The sequence below is a fragment of the Erinaceus europaeus genome, chromosome 2 (assembly GCF_950295315.1).
Source record: "Erinaceus europaeus chromosome 2, mEriEur2.1, whole genome shotgun sequence".
Classification (NCBI taxonomy): Eukaryota; Metazoa; Chordata; class Mammalia; order Eulipotyphla; family Erinaceidae; genus Erinaceus; species Erinaceus europaeus.
The window spans coordinates 82,747,496-82,763,218 of record NC_080163.1 but is presented as its reverse complement, the minus strand read 5'-3'; the positions used below and the strand labels follow the sequence as shown (position 1 = coordinate 82,763,218).

The window sequence follows — 15,723 nt, the reverse complement described above, 5'->3', positions numbered from 1 at the left end:
GTTTAAAAAAAAGAATTAAAAATATTAAAAAAAAATTTTTTTTGCTCCATCCTTACTATTCCAACGTTGGCCCGTGATCAAAAACATCAGAATTACCAGAGGCATGGATAGAAATGTTTATTCTCAGACCGGTTCTAGAACTACTGAATCATTTTTTTTTTTATTAGAGGTCTAGTTGAATTGTGTGCATATTCAAACCGAGAAGCACAGCTTTAGATGAGAAGAATGATTTCAAATTTGTACTTGTTAAGTATCCCTCTGTTGTGACACTTTGATGCCCTTGTTTGAAATCCATCATACTGCCTCTCATCTCCTTCTTAGTGATTTCACTGGAGATGATTTTGCTCTTAAGAAATTGACTATGGGGTGAACTAATACTTGATTCCTGGAGTAAGATGTGTTTTACTAAACTTAGTGTTTGAAAGAGATTATTGATTTTTGTCAAAGAAAGATTGCAGTAGTTAATTTTTAAAATTATTGTAATTATAGAAACAGTGAAGTAGGGAGAAAGGGAGAGACATGGGGAGAAAAAGAGAGACACTTAACAGCCTGCTCCACTGTTTGTGAAGTTTCCCCCTTGTGGGTGGAGACTAGGGGCTTGACCCAAGATCCTCATGCATGGTAAGTTGTGTGCATTACTGGCTGCACCACTGTCAAGCACCTATAGTAGCTAATTTTAGAGTTTAAGTCTGAATTGTGAATAAGTCTTGTGACTTAAGGGGTGTTGTTAAAATTTGGAGGCTCCAGCTGGCCGGGCTAGCTTCACGGGCGGGTAACAGAGACGACCAGAGACATACGGCTGGGCAGGAAAGCTGTATTTCTTTATTCAGGAACAACGATTCATAAACTAAACCAGACTAATCACCAAACAGAACTCTGCTGCCTCTTTCCCCCCGGCGGCGCCAAGCACTCTCTAACTCTCCAACTCTGGAACTCTTTCGGGGTTCCTTGGGGCGGGGACAAGCGGGCCAGCGAAACTAGTAGGACTGAACCAATTTTCTTGGCAGGGGGAGAGTTAGAACAACCCAATGTAAAGCATACAACAAAGGGGAATCTTATGGGTAAACCTGTTAGCTACCACGAATGGTTTTCACAGAAAGCAGAGTGAAAATAACACTGAATTCATGTTTTAGCAGGTGTCAACACTGCATTCCTTTTCTGTTGCTGAATAATACTCAATTTTATGAACATACATTAATAGCTGTTTGTCAGTGAATGAATATCTCATTTACTTAACACTTTGGCTGTTGTGAATAATGCTTCCATTATAATCAAGTATAATTTTGTACTTTGGACATTTGATTTTTCTTTAGTGTAGATATTTAGGAAAATATTGGCAGTGACATAAATTTTTTTTTTTGCCTCCAGGGTTGTTGTTGTTATTGGATAGGAGAGAGAGAAATCAAGAGAGAAGGGGAAGACAGGGCCAGAGAGGGACACCTGCAGGCCTGCTATACCGTTTGTGACCCTACAGGTGGGAAGGCGGGGGCTGGAACCCGGATCCTTGAGCTTTGCGCCATGTCACTTAACCTGATGTGTACCCTGTGACATACATTATTAAGAAATTTAAATTGAATGCTGGCTTCAATTTTATTTTAAAGGTCATTTTAAAATTACTATTGGGAGGGGGACCCAAGCAACATGGTGGCATAGATCAGGCAATGGCTTTTAGCTACAGGCCTTACACTACTTTCCCCTTTTTGTTGTGACATGTCCCCAGAACTGCAGTGTTAGTTTTTTGCCCCCTGGTGCCAGAACCCAGGACTGAGCAGTACCGTTTTAACAATAATGGAACAATAACTTAAGAAATAACCTTGAGATGGAATGTGTTTGAAAGAGAGGGTGTAAACAGGGATAAGAGAAAATTTTCTAAAATTTGAAATGTTTTGTGCTCATGTATATTACCTCCTAGGTCTGTTTTAAAATGATTTTCCTTGGAAATATCGGGATCCTTATATAAATGAAAATAGATATTATTACTATGCTGGGACAAAGACAAAAGTGAGGACTTCTCTTAGCAAAATAGAACTGGTGGTCTTAGCAAAGTTTGTCAGATTTAATTTTACACTCTATTATTTTCCCCCTTAGAACAGTAAGAATTTCAGTTAGACATCTCAGGAGGTATAGGAAGTAGGCATCTCAGTTTTGAAGTCAGTCATGAGCAATTGTACTTGTGTCTGTCTTCTGTTATATGTCTATGTGCATTCATCACCCATGAAGAGAGTGATACTTAGTCAAGTGATGTCTTAATCCCTGTATCTAATTTATAGCTTCTAAATGTGAATATTAGTAATTGAAATTAATTAAGATGTGATTGAATTATCCTTGCATTTACTTGAATTAAATATTTTGTTTCTTCCAGGGTACAACAAATCATTTCAACATTCAAATCATTTAGATTGAGACACTTTCAACTATATTGAAAAAAGGCAGAGTGGACAGGTTTTCCTTATCTGAAAGTATTTAAAGAAGAAATAGAATGGCAGAGGCTTAAAGTTTATGTTCAGAATGAATGATGGTAATTCAGATGACGAGACAGAACATGAACTTCAATCATTTTTTATCAGTGGTCAAAATGGAAATGCATATACACACAGCAAAAAGTCATTTACACAAAACTCTTCAACCAGTAATGTGAACTGGAATTCTGCCAACCCAGATGACATGGTGGTTGATTATGAAAGTGGCACTACTGTGGACATTGGTGTACATATTCCTATAATACCTCAGTGTGTTGAAATACTTGCTCATCAAAATTCTTCAAATGACTTCACTAGTAAGGAGGTATTAGCAGTGCATAAAGATTCTACACATCAGTCTTCTGCACTTGTAATTACAGATGAGTCCAAGTACCTACAGAGCAGCTGTCATAATGTAGAACCATTACGGGACCATAGGGCTGAGACATCTCTGCCTTTTATATGGAAGCCTAATGATGATTTGAATGCTATAGACTACCCTACTGCCTTGCAACTAAACCAACTAAACCAAACCTTTGACATGAAAGTGGATAAAGTTAGCCATACCTTTATAACACATCATACCATTGGAAAGAATCAGTCTTTGGATACCTCTGAAAGTCTGCAACGAACCACCACTGGAAGTGGAAATGTCTCCTTATCCTATTTTGTTCACACATCACCTCATTCTGATAAACATATTAGAGATATGAATTGTGATAGAGACTCCTTTGAGAACACCGAGGCCACAGCACCAGCTCCCCAAGACCTAACTCATGTAGTATTTTCTGATGTGGTGATGCAAACTGATGCTGCTGTTCCAGATATTCAAATTCCGTATCAGTACTCTTCAAGAAATGCTACCAGCGAACATACAGATGGGTCACAGCAAAGATTAGTTGGAGAAAAAGAGATACAAACTCCAGCATCAGTTTTTGATGGCATGGAAGTTTCCAATGGATCAGCATTACAAGAGTTCTCTTGTTTATCTGAAAGTGAACCAAATAGTGAGACGCATTCACAGAGCTTATGTGGACAAAAGGAAATGAGCCAAAATCTAAGAGAAACTGTGTCCACTTGTGTTACAGATGATAAATGCTCTTCACTGGTCCCAGCTTTTGATAAAAATACAGCCCAAATACTGAATGTAGTGCATGAAGTGTCTGTGACTGAAGACACAAAAGCTGCTTCCAGTGAAAAGGATTTGGAAACCCTAAATCATACCAAAGAATTGATACTGAGTAGTCCATCAGGACAAAAAGTAGCTTCATCCTTTGAACTGTCTTGGGATGCAAATGATAGTGTTCTAAGCACAGGTAACATAGTTTGCATGTCAACACCAGTTCTAAGCTCCACAAATACAACCTTTTCTATCTCACCTATTAAAGCAACAGAGAAATGTAGTAAAGTGGTTAAGAGTACTGGAGAGCTAAAAAATTTACCAAATTTGAAGGGGACATCTATGAATATGTCTAAACCTAATCTAGGAAAACCAGCAAACAAAACAAATACTTCTATCAGCAGTAGGGTTAGAAAAACTGAAATTATAAGTTACCCAAGACCAAACTTTAAGAATGTCAAAGCAAAAGTTGTATCTAGATCAGTGTTGCTGTCCAGTGACCCTTCTTTATCAAAGGTTGCACCTAGACCTCACTTAGCTAGTGACTCATTGCCATCATCAGTGTCTTCTAGACATTTGACAGTTTTGAGCAAAATACCAAGATCTGACTTGAATGCAGACGCAAAAGCAGAAATCCTAATTAACAAGACACATAAGCAGCAATTTAATAAATTCATTACTAGCCAGGCTGTGCATGTTACAACTCATCCTAAAAATGCTTCACACAAGGTTCCAAGAACAACATCTGCCGTAAAATCAAATCAGGAAGATGTTGACAAAGCAAGTTCTTCCAATTCTGTATGTGAGATTGGGTCTGTGGCTACATTTTTCCAGATCAAGGGTCTACACCCTGTTAAAATGGAAAGCACAGAAAGTGTGGAAATGACATATGCTTCTAACAGCAATCGGATTAGCCCTGAAAAGAAGGGTGAAAAAGAAAATGTAGCAACTGTGGAAAAACAAGAGCTAAAAAAAGAAAAATTGAATGAGACTTTTGAATACGGTTCTGTGTTTTTGGTAAGTGAAACTTTTGCCTGTTTCAGGGAATACTGGGGGAAACGGTAAAGCACATTGGTTATTGCTTATCCACGATAGCCAACAATATTGTAGAAGTAGGTGTGCAATTTTGCTTTCACATTGGTATCATTACTTAGTAATTATTTTTCTTATAAATCAGTAGATTTTAGTATGTCAGTTAGTTACAATTACTGGAACCTCCCACATTGAAAAACATCAGTTTTGGTATTTTGGATTGAGTATCAATATGCTAAAAGAGTATGCTAGAAGAGTAAGTTACTTTAATATTTTAGTGTAATTAGTTATTTGAAATACTTGTTTTATTTTGGGGGGAGTCTGTAAATTCAAAATGATTATAGACTATATATTTGAAATAGCTGGTGAGTGCTCATAAGCGTATCAACATAAAAGGAACTGTTGTTGAGGAAGCAGCTCCAGGAAGTAAAGGCTTGCTTCTTTTGTGAACAGCTATGTTATGGATTTGGATTCTAACTAGCTAATGTGACTTTGGGCAAGTAGTCATTTGACAACTAAAGATGAAAGGATCGCAGAGATGTTTGCAGAGTCTTGCAGCCCTAAGAGACTGATTCCTGGATTATAAAAACATTTATTGGGAGTCCGGCAGTAGCGCAACGGGTTAAGCGCGCGTGGAGCAAAGTGCAAGGACCAGCGTAAGGATGCCGTTTTGAGCCCCCGGCTCCCCATTTGCAGGGGAGTCGCTTCACAGGCTATGAAGCAGGTCTGCAGGTGTCTTTCTTTCTCCCTCTCTGTCTTCCCCATCTCTCCATTTCCTATCCAACAATGACATCAGTAACAACAACAATAATAACTACAACAATAAAACAAGGGCAACAGAAGGGAAAATAAATAAATAATAAAAAATAACATCTATTTTCATTCATGAATGTTGAAAAAACAGTATGCTTCCTGTAGTACCTGTCAGATATTTGAGGCAGAGAAAAGACTAGAGAGTTTCATTTGAAGAATAAAGGTTTCATGCATAGTTCATTTTTTTTAACATGCAACTATTTTGGGGAATAACATGAAGAAACTAGTTTTCTGAGTTTTAAAAACATTTGGCAGGCTACTTACTGTTCGGCTGTGTATACTTGTCCTCAGTCCTATTTTTGGCATTGAGACTTGCACTCACTTTCGGCACCACATGAGTTTTCCGGAGGCTCCTGCCTGTTCTCTAGGCAGAAATGGACTATGTACTAGGTCCTCCATTCCTCAGAAGGAAGGTATGAGATGTCTGTATGGAAGGAATGAAGTATAGGTGTGTGATTAAAAAGTACAAACGTGTAGTTTAGAGTATTTGCAAGGATACACAGGAAGTTGGTAGGTGCCTTTAGAAGATGGTAAACTTACTGTTTTCAAGCTAGGTAAGTTTAGAGATGCTTTAGCTTTTATAATAAATCTGTTATCAAAGTGGTATATTTTAATGATGTCCAAAGAGATCCTTTATTTAAACTGAAATATTTTTAAAAATTTACTTATTTTTTATTGCCACCAGGGTTATTGCTGGGGCTTGCTGCCAGCATTACAAATCCACCACTCTTAGGGGCTACTTTTTTCCTTTCTATCTTTATTTGATAGGATAGAGAGAAATGGAGGGAGGGAGGGAGGGGGAGAGAGACAGAGAGATAGAGAGAGAGAGAGGGAGAGAGATACCTGCATACCTGCTTCACGACTTGTAAAGTGTTACTCCTGCAGGTGCAGAGTGAGTGAGGAAGGCGGTCTTGAACCTAGGTTCTTGTGCATAGTAATGTGTGCACTCAACCAGGTCCACCACTGCCCAGCCTCACTCAAGTGATTTTTCCCCCCTTTTTTCCCAGAACACTGCTCAGCTCTGGCCAATGGTGGTGCAGGGGACTGAACCTGGGACTTTGGAGACTCGGGCATGAGTCTCTTTGCATAACCATTATGCTATCTACCCCTGCCCCACTGAAATGATTTTTTCCCCTTTTTCTTGCCCATAGTAGTTGTGGTTACTATTATTATTGTTGTTATTGATGTTGTTTTTGGATAGGACAGAGAGAAATCGAGAGAGGAGGGAAAGACAGAGGAGGGAGAGAAAGATAGACACCTGCAGATCTGCTTCGCCACTTGTGAAGCGACCTCCCTGCCTGTGGGGAGCCAGGGGCTCAAACTGGGAGGCTTATGCAGGTCCTTGCACTTTGCACCATTTGAGCTTAACCCGCTGTGCTACTGCCCGACCCTCCTCAAATGATTTTTAAGTACTTTTATGGTCAAAGTTAGAAAACTCATTTTTAAAAATTTATTTATAAAATGGAAATATTGACAAGACAGTAGGATAAGAGGAGTACAATTCCACACAGTACCCACCACCAGAACTCCATATCCCATCCCCTCCCTTGAAAGCTTTACTATTTTTTAAATTTTAATTCATTTATAAAAAGGAAACACTGACAAAACCATAGGATAAGAGGGGTACAACTCCACACAACTACCACACCAGAACTCCGTATGCCATCCCCTCTCCTGATAGCTCTCCTATTCTTTAACCCTCTGGGAGTATGGAGCCAAGGTCATTGTGGGATGCAGAAGGTGAAAGGTCTCGCTTTTGTAATTGCTTCCCTGCTGAACATGGGCGTTGACAGGTCAACCCATTCTCCCAGCCTGCCTCTCTCTTTCCCTAGTGGGGCAGGGTTCTGGGGAATTGGAGTTCCGGGACACATTAGTGGGGTTGTCTGTCCAGGGAAGTCTGGTTGGCATCATGCTAGCATCTGGAACCTAGTGGCTGAAAAAAGAGTTAACATATAAAGCCAAACAAGTTGCTGACTAATCATGAACCTAAAGGCTGGAATAGTGAAGATGAAGATTGGGGGGTGTGTGTGTGTCTGTTTTGTAGCTAGTAGGCATATTTTAATTATATTACAAAGGGCCTGTGGCTATACTAGCTTTTTTTTTTTTTTTTTCTTCCCTGAGCCTGAAATCTGATATGCAGGTGCACCCAAATTATTGTCTGGGGTGATGATGTCATGGCTGGAAAAAGGATCAGAAAGCTGGATCAAGGAAGAGAGTAGATCCCAAATATTGGAAAGTTGTATACATATTGTTGACTGTAAATGATATCGATTTGATGTGATCTGGGGCCCATATTGGAAAGCTTTCCTATTCTTTATCCCTCATTTTATTGCATATGTAGTCTAGTATTTTGCTAACTTACATTATAACCTATAATAATTCTAACATTCTTGGGAGTTGGGTGGTAATGCAGCAGGTTAAGTGTAGGTGGTGCAAAGCATAAGGACCGGCGTAAGGATCCCGGTTCAAGCCTCCAGCTCCCCACATGCAGGGGAGTTGCTTCACAGGAGGTGAAGCAGGTCTGCAGGTGTCTTTCTCTCCCCCTTTCTGTCTTCCTGTCCTCTCTCCATTTCTTTGTGCCCTGTCTAACAGTGATGACATCAGTAACAACAACAACAATAACTACAACAACAAGGGCAACGAAAGGGAAAATAAATACTTAAATATTAAAAAAAAATAAAAAATATAATTCTAACATTCTTAGTTTGTTTATAGATGTCCGTAAAATCCGTACTTTTATTTTTCTCTGATTTATAGAGAGGCTTTTATGTGTGTTGACACCCAGCTACCAGAAAAACTAACAAAGTGTCTTTAAGATTTGTCTTGAGTTAGTCTTGTTATAGTTTCAGAGCTATACATTAGTCACTAGCTGGAATTTAAAGGGCAAGTGTTAAAGTACTGAAAAAGTATTTTGAGTGGAAGGAGTAAGATGTCCAAATCTGTGGAAACTCATAAATGGTCTTATGAATAAAATTTCCCACAGGGATGGAAAAATAGCTTACCAGAAGAGAGTTCCTGCTTTGTCATGCACTTTTCCCAAGCTTCAACAGAGCCCCCAATACATTGGAGGAAACTTGGTGCTAAGGTGTCTTCCCCCGATCCCACCCCAGTCTGGAAAAATCCTGAAACAGTGATGCCCTGGTGATGAAAAACCAGTAAACAAACAACCAAAAATAAGACACAGCAAAAATTCCAGATCTTGATAATGATGGAGGCTTACAGAACCATGAAGAGTAAGAAATAAACTGAAGAGAATGGCAGGAGTTTCCCTTTCCAAGTGAGCTTGGTGTGCTTTACTTAAGTTTACTTTTTAAAAGATTGAGGGTAGAGGCCCAACCCATTTTGAGCCCAAGATATGGCCTTTGCTGTGGACTGGGAATTTAAGGAATTTAAGATTGGTGAGACCAGAAAGGGTATAGTTTCAGAAATGAGGATCTGATTTAATTAATTCTAGCAAGAAATGATGCTGATCTTTACAAGAAGATGAAGAAAATACAGAAAATCAAGAGTAATTTAGACAGTAAGAAATGGAGGACTTAGAAACCACTTTTATGGCATGGTGAGATAGCATAATGATAGCATATTATACAAATAGACTGCCGTGCCTGATCCAAAATCCCAGGTTTAATCTCCCACGCCACCACAAAACAGAGCTGAGCAGTGCTCTGGAAAAAAAAAAAAGATTATTTTTATTTTTTAAGTTGGGTACCAGGGTATATTGCAACTAATATGAAAAAGCTTTGAGATAAATGGGTAGAATTTGTTTAATTTTACATTCATTTTTTTGATGTGTAAATATAAACCTCAGTGGAGTATTATGAGAAGTAAGTTGATACGTGTATTTCCAATACAGTTTTTTTTTCTTCTAGTGTAAAGGCTATATGTTGAACAATAAAAAACAACTACTAAGTAAACATTATTAATATAAGTGCCAACAGTACCATGAGCGCAGGTACAGGGAGTTCAGGAGGAAGAGCTGCCTTCTTCTTCTTCTAGCAAACATTTGCCCTTCTTCCGTAGCCAGTCAACAGCAAAGCTGTCAGGAGCTGCTTGTTGCTGGCTTTGAAAGTGACTGGGATCCATGTGGATTCAGTTGGCTAGGAAGGATCGTCAGTTTCCCCAATAAATGGGTACTCACGGGATGCACCACGAGAAGGTCGATCCAATGCAACCCAGAGCTGCCTTTGAACACATGGACTTCGGATACAAATGTATATAAATTTTGACTAAATCAGTGAAAAGATTATCTTGGGAAAAGTACATGTGAGGAAAAAAAAAATAGTTACTACTAGCAAGGATTGGCATTTAAAGGTATAGGAGAACAAGATCTATATAGTGAAAAATCAAACAGGTAGAAGGAAAGACAAAAAAGAGGTCTGACGGAAAACAAAGAGCTATCATTAGCAGATGGCATAGACAAGGGCCTGTGTGGAAAACACTGGTGTTGGAGCTTAACTAGTGACATTGGTCATTAAGAGCAGTTTCACTGATGGGGAACAAAAAGAAGATCTTGATGGACTGAAAAGTAAACTACAGAGAATTTAAATTTCTTCATAGTGAAAATGAAAATCAAGTATCCTTCAGGCATCTCTACATTGTTTCTTACAGCCGGCACTGCAAAGAAAAGGTATGGGGATGGTATGCTCTGCACTAATTTGTTGACTCTTTGACAGGGTTCTGCTTCAAAAACTGCAGCCACTTCAGGTCGGAGTATATCTAAGCCTGACTCTTCCAGTTTGAGGAAAACGCCTGGCCCCAAAGCAAAAGTGGGACCTTCTGTTTCCTCTCTGAGGCGAAATAGCAGCACTAGAAATCTGAATTCTGATGGAACATTAACTTCTCAGAGGGTCAGGCGTGTATCCAGTTCTGGTAAGAATAAGATAATTCAGTTGTGTCTTGTAGTAGTTCATGAGTCACTCACTCATGTAAAATCTGGCATATCAGAAAGTAGAAAGATGGTTTTTGGTTATAGAACTAAAGCACTCTGTTACTACAACACAACATTTTGATGACTAACATGGAAAGGTAAATTTCAAAAAAGGACAATTTCCATCTTTGAGCAACATGAGGATATAATTGGAAAGTCATATCTATATCTATATATATCTTAAAAACTATTCAGAAGGATGCATAACTGGGCATATGGTATATATTATTTTCACATATGAGATTATTTGTCTTATTTAAAAGGTTCTATAAATGGTTAAGTGCATAACAATATTTATGTTACATACTGGATTCATAATGAGCTCATGCCACATATGAAGAGAATTCTTCCTTAAATTTTACTTAAAGCTACATTATGACATGAATGGTTAAAAGGCAAACTTTTCTAATTTTCCTAGTGTGAACTTTTATTTCTGCTGGCTTGAATTTTAGAAATAGTCATTTAATTCATGTTAGATTTATGAAATTTAAGAGCTTCAGAAGTATTTCTTTCTAAAATGAAAGCTGTATTGATTTCTATTACAAATCAGAAAATAAAATGAGAAACCATGTTTCATGTCCAAAAAAAAAAAAAAAATCTGCTACCATTCCAGCTGACAGAGAACAGTGTGAGGACTGCCACTTATTTTAACAGGTATAACTTTGAGCAAGTTAAGGCAAATTGGGTAGATTTGCAAGTAAGTTTTCTTATAAAAATAGTGAGTACTATTGAATGGTGTAGCAAGAAAAATTTTTTCTGAAGTTAATGTGTCTGTATGTGTGTAAACTGTGGAAATTGACTAAAACAACCACATCTTAGCAGATAACACTATCTCTCTACATTATTATCTATTTAGGATTTGTTCTCCAATTATATGATCAACTTTGTGAGGATATAGCTTACAGAAATGTTTTAAGGGTTGTTTATTTAGATTCTTGACCAATGCCAGGATGCTGAAGTTTTGGTGAGCAAACCCAAGCAAATGTTAAGGGTGGAGGAAGAGGGAATTACAGCACATTTCCATTGCCAGAGAAGTTGGGTGGGAAAAGAGAAGTCATCATCTTGAAGTTTTCACTACCTGGGTAAAATACAGAAGAAAAGCTACCAACAACAAGAGATACAGTGGTCCTTATTTAGATATTGCCTCAGTTTGGGAGTTAATGTAAATATGTTTGGTTCCTGCCTTGTCTCCCAGATAAAGCTCATGGTATTTGTCAGATGATGGAAAGTCCCTTCCTACTTGGATATTAGTGGTTGGGTAACACTATTTACAATCACTGGTCTTTAGGTCAGGAGCCCTTTATTCTAATCTTTCTATGGGCAATTTTAAATTCATTTATTTTTCTAAGTAGTGGTTTCTAGATGATAGTTCATACAGACCATTGACGCTGAAATCTTAGAAAACTGGAAATATATATGATTTTAAGGCCAATATCAAGGGTATTTTTTTAAAAGGTGAGATTATTTGATGTAGATGATCAGTGCTAACAATGAGTGAAACATGCCTTAAATGCCTTTATTGTATATTACATAAGGTCATGCCTGAAAAGAGGAAATAATCCTGCTTTAATCATAATAAAAAAATCAGTGAAATTTATTAACATACAAAATAAGCTTGATACCTAAATTAGTTTTCAGACTGAGTTAAAAATGAAACAATATTTTATCTGGTGGCTTTCCACATTTAAGTGGCAAAATCATTGGAAACAAGGACTTGAAGGATTTACATTTGCATTTCCTATTTTAATTATAGAAAGACTGACTTGCTGGTAATTATTTTTTAAATTAATTGTAACTAACTTGTTTGGATGCTCACAATAAGTTGAGAACCATTTTTTGGTGTGGACCAGGAAACTTAATCCAGAGTTAAAAGTAGAACAGAAAATCAAGGACCAAAAACAATGTACCTCTAAGTCATTGAGAGCATGTTGCCATTTACTGTACAATGTGGTGTTTGTGTACTAGAAAATTGAAACCAAATGGATATCCTCTGTACTCATACAGTTACCCTCCTGAAAGGTAAGCATCAGGAATGTTCTAGCCAGCTTGGGACTTTCAATAAATCCTTTCAGAGAACTAAGTAGAAAACCAGACCTGGAATTGAAATGGCTTTAAATTCTTAAAGCTTAAAATGAATACGAGAAAGAACTGTAATTATACCCAATGGAGCTCTTTCATTGTAACTGCCAAAAATTCTGTAAATGTATACATAGCTAGATTGCCAATTATTATAGAAAACTAGATTCACAGTATCTTTCTTTGAATTATTTGCATATTTTAATACAAATTATTTCAAAGGAAAATTATTTATAGGGATAATTTTAATTCTAGTGACATTAGGTCACACTTACTGAATGTCTGCCAAGCTCTAATCACTTCACCTATCCATTCACAAAAACTTTGTGATATTTGTCCCCATTTTATAGTTAGGAAAACCATCATGGAGAAATTACATAATTTGTTAAGTTTATGCAATTTAGAAAGCGTAGTTATGTGAGACTTAGACTGTATATGGGAGCTCTGGAATGCTGGTCTCAGGAAACATTACTGGTATTATCATAATTTTGACAGATGAAAGCTATTGTGTTTAGCTGGCAAGGATGCAGTGAAAAGAGGACACTTATACATAGTTGTATAAAGGAGAACATAAAATGGTTTAATGTTTATGGGTTGTGATGTAAGTATGTCCTAGTAGGCTAAAAAAGAACTACCATTTAAACTAGTAACCCCTCAATATCTACCAAAAGAACACAAAAACACAAACCTGCAAGAATATAATAAGCACACCTATGTTTATTGCAGTATTATTCACAATAGCCAAAATTTGGAAATACACCAAGTGTTCAGCAACATGAGTGTTTATATACACTACGGAATACTACTCGGCTTTTAGAAAAGATAAAATCTTGGCTGTTGCAACATGCATGGCACTAAGAGAGTATCATGCCAAGTGAAATATGTCGGGGGAAAACAAATACTGTTAACTCATGTGTAAGAAACAAAGCAAGGGAAAAGACAGGGGGAAACATAAAGAAATCCTTAATGTATGTCTGCAGATCTGAGACAAAAGGAGGAAGGACCTCATACTCTGAGGTGGAGGGAGATGGTATTTAGGTGGTTGGTAAGTTATGCTAAAACACATTTTGGGGAAATGTGAAATTATACCCCTGAGACAATTACAGTCTTAGGAAACTTTCCTTAATTAAAAATTTAATAATACTTACTTCTTGTTAACACAATAAGAAAAACCTTTGGTACTTAACTGAGTGGTTTAGAATTTGAGAATTTTTGTTTTTCCAGATTCTTTTTTAATTTCTTTAATAATGATTGACAAGATTGTAGGACAGGAGGGATACAATTCCACACATTTTGCACCACCAGAGTTCTGTATCTCACCCCCTCCATTGGAAAGTCCTCTGTTCTTTATCCCTCTGGGAGTATGAACCCAGGATCATTATGAGGCACAGAAGGTGGAAGGTCTGGCTTCTGTAACTGCTGCTTTGTTATACATGGGCACTGGCAGGTCAATCCATACTCCCAGCCTGTTTCTGTCTTTCCCTTGTGTTGTAGGGCTCTAGAGAGGTGGGGTTTCAGGACACATTGTTGAGGTTGTCTGCCTAGGGATGTCAGGTTAACATCATGGTCGCATCTTCAACTTGGTGGCTGAAAAGCATTAAGATATAAATCAGAATAAATTGTTTAATAATCAGCAACCTCCACATAATAATATAGCAGATGAGATTTGGGGGGTCTCCATTTTGGAAAAAGGTAGGAAGGCTATTATTATTTCAGGGGGCCCATGATTTTACTAATTTTTGCCTGAGCCTAATAGCTAACATGCAGGTGGGCTAAAGATATTGTCTGGGATGATAGTGTCAGAGTTAGAAATAGGACTAGAAAGCTGAATCAGGGCAGAGAGTTGCTCCCAGATAGGGGAAAAAATATAAATACCAGTATTTATAGACCCCATTGATTGGATCTGGGGCCCATGTCTGTTCATATTCAGCACAGGAGCCTGTGTAACCTCTGTAGCCCCTATAGGTCTGCACTCAATGTTCCATGGTCATAGATGTATTAAGACTCACAGTGTACCATATTTAAAAATTTTAATATTTTATTTATTTTCCCTTTTGTTGCCCTTATTGTTTTTTATTGTTGTTGTAGTTATTATTGTTGTTGTTACTGATGCAGTCGTTGTTGGATAGGACAGAGAGAGAAATGGACAGAGGAGGGAAGATATAGAGGGGAAGAGAAAGATAGACACCTGCAGACCTGCTTTATCGCCTGTGAAGCGATTCCTCTGCAGATGGGGAGCCAGGGACTTGAACCAGGATCCCCATGCTGGCCCTTGCGCTTCGCCCCATGTGTGCTTAACCCGCTGCACTACCACTGACTCCCAGTGTACCATATTTTTAATGCTGTTACATAATCATTGAAAGTTAATGCCGCTGAATAAATATCTACCGGTGAAATTGGAGTTTGACTCAGTCATCTTCTGAGTTTTTACTACTATCTTTTGGAGGTAATAATAATTCCACTAGGTTTTTATATTATCATCATCATTGTTGGTATTACTTTAGTAATACAACAACAACAACAATAGAGCATTTTTCAGTTCTGGTGCTAGGGATTGAACCTGGGACCTTTGGTGCCTTAGGCATGAGTGGTTTGGTCCCCCCACCCCATCCTTGTATAACCATTGTGCTGTCTTTCTAGCTCCCAAGTTTTAATAGGATTTATATTATGTGGGTAATCATTTATGTGAGTATAACTGCCCTTTCAGTAACCAGCCTGAGCTAGGTAGTATTACAAAAAGAACATAGAATAAACTCCATGCCCCATGGATCCTTTAACCTACCTAGAGAAAGCAAGTGCAAGTTTATGCACCGATGACAGTGAAGTATAAAACTGTGGAGAAGGTACTTAAGGTACTGTAGTATTTAAGAAAAAGAAGTGTGTTCAGATTATTCCAAAACCAGGAAAAAGGCTTCCTGAGTATTAATCTTTAGTTTTTTATTTTTCTAAAGAGAAAGAGAAATAACAAATGACAAATCTTTGTTTTAATTCAGCTTATTGTAGTTGAATGAAAGATTGTTCTAAAACCAGAAATACATCTTAAACTTGTCATGACTTGTCTATTATTAGAGGTTTTCTTTTCTTTCTTTCTTTCTTTCTTTCTTTCTTTTTTTTTTTTACTAAACTACTTAGTTGTTTGTGTAAACTGGAGGGATAGAGAAAGCAGTGAAGGGAGTTAGATCTTTAAACAGGGTAGCCAAGAAATGCCTCAGTGAGAGGTATTTGAACCAACAAAAGTGAAGGAGTAGAAGGACATCAGAATCAAAGACTTTGGCAATTAAAGAAAATAGCAGATG

General features: G+C 37.7%; 1 protein-coding gene across 6 annotated transcripts in view; it reads left to right on the top strand.

Moving 5' to 3' along the window:
- MTUS1 (microtubule associated scaffold protein 1) overlaps positions 1-15,723 on the top strand; it is a 165,928-nt gene that overhangs the window by 43,017 nt on the left and 107,188 nt on the right. For 4 of the 6 annotated variants that reach the window (XM_007516286.3, XM_060183457.1, XM_060183481.1 and 1 more), the window contains exons 2-3: positions 2,363-4,596; positions 10,098-10,293. In XM_007516286.3, coding sequence (XP_007516348.2) covers positions 2,500-4,596; positions 10,098-10,293 — 2,293 coding nt within the window. In that variant the 5' untranslated portion in view covers positions 2,363-2,499. Of the gene's footprint in view, positions 1-489; positions 622-1,368; positions 1,475-2,362; positions 4,597-10,097; positions 10,294-15,723 lie in introns of those variants that run through there. The other 2 variants (XM_060183466.1, XM_060183470.1) reach the window with 2 other exon arrangements.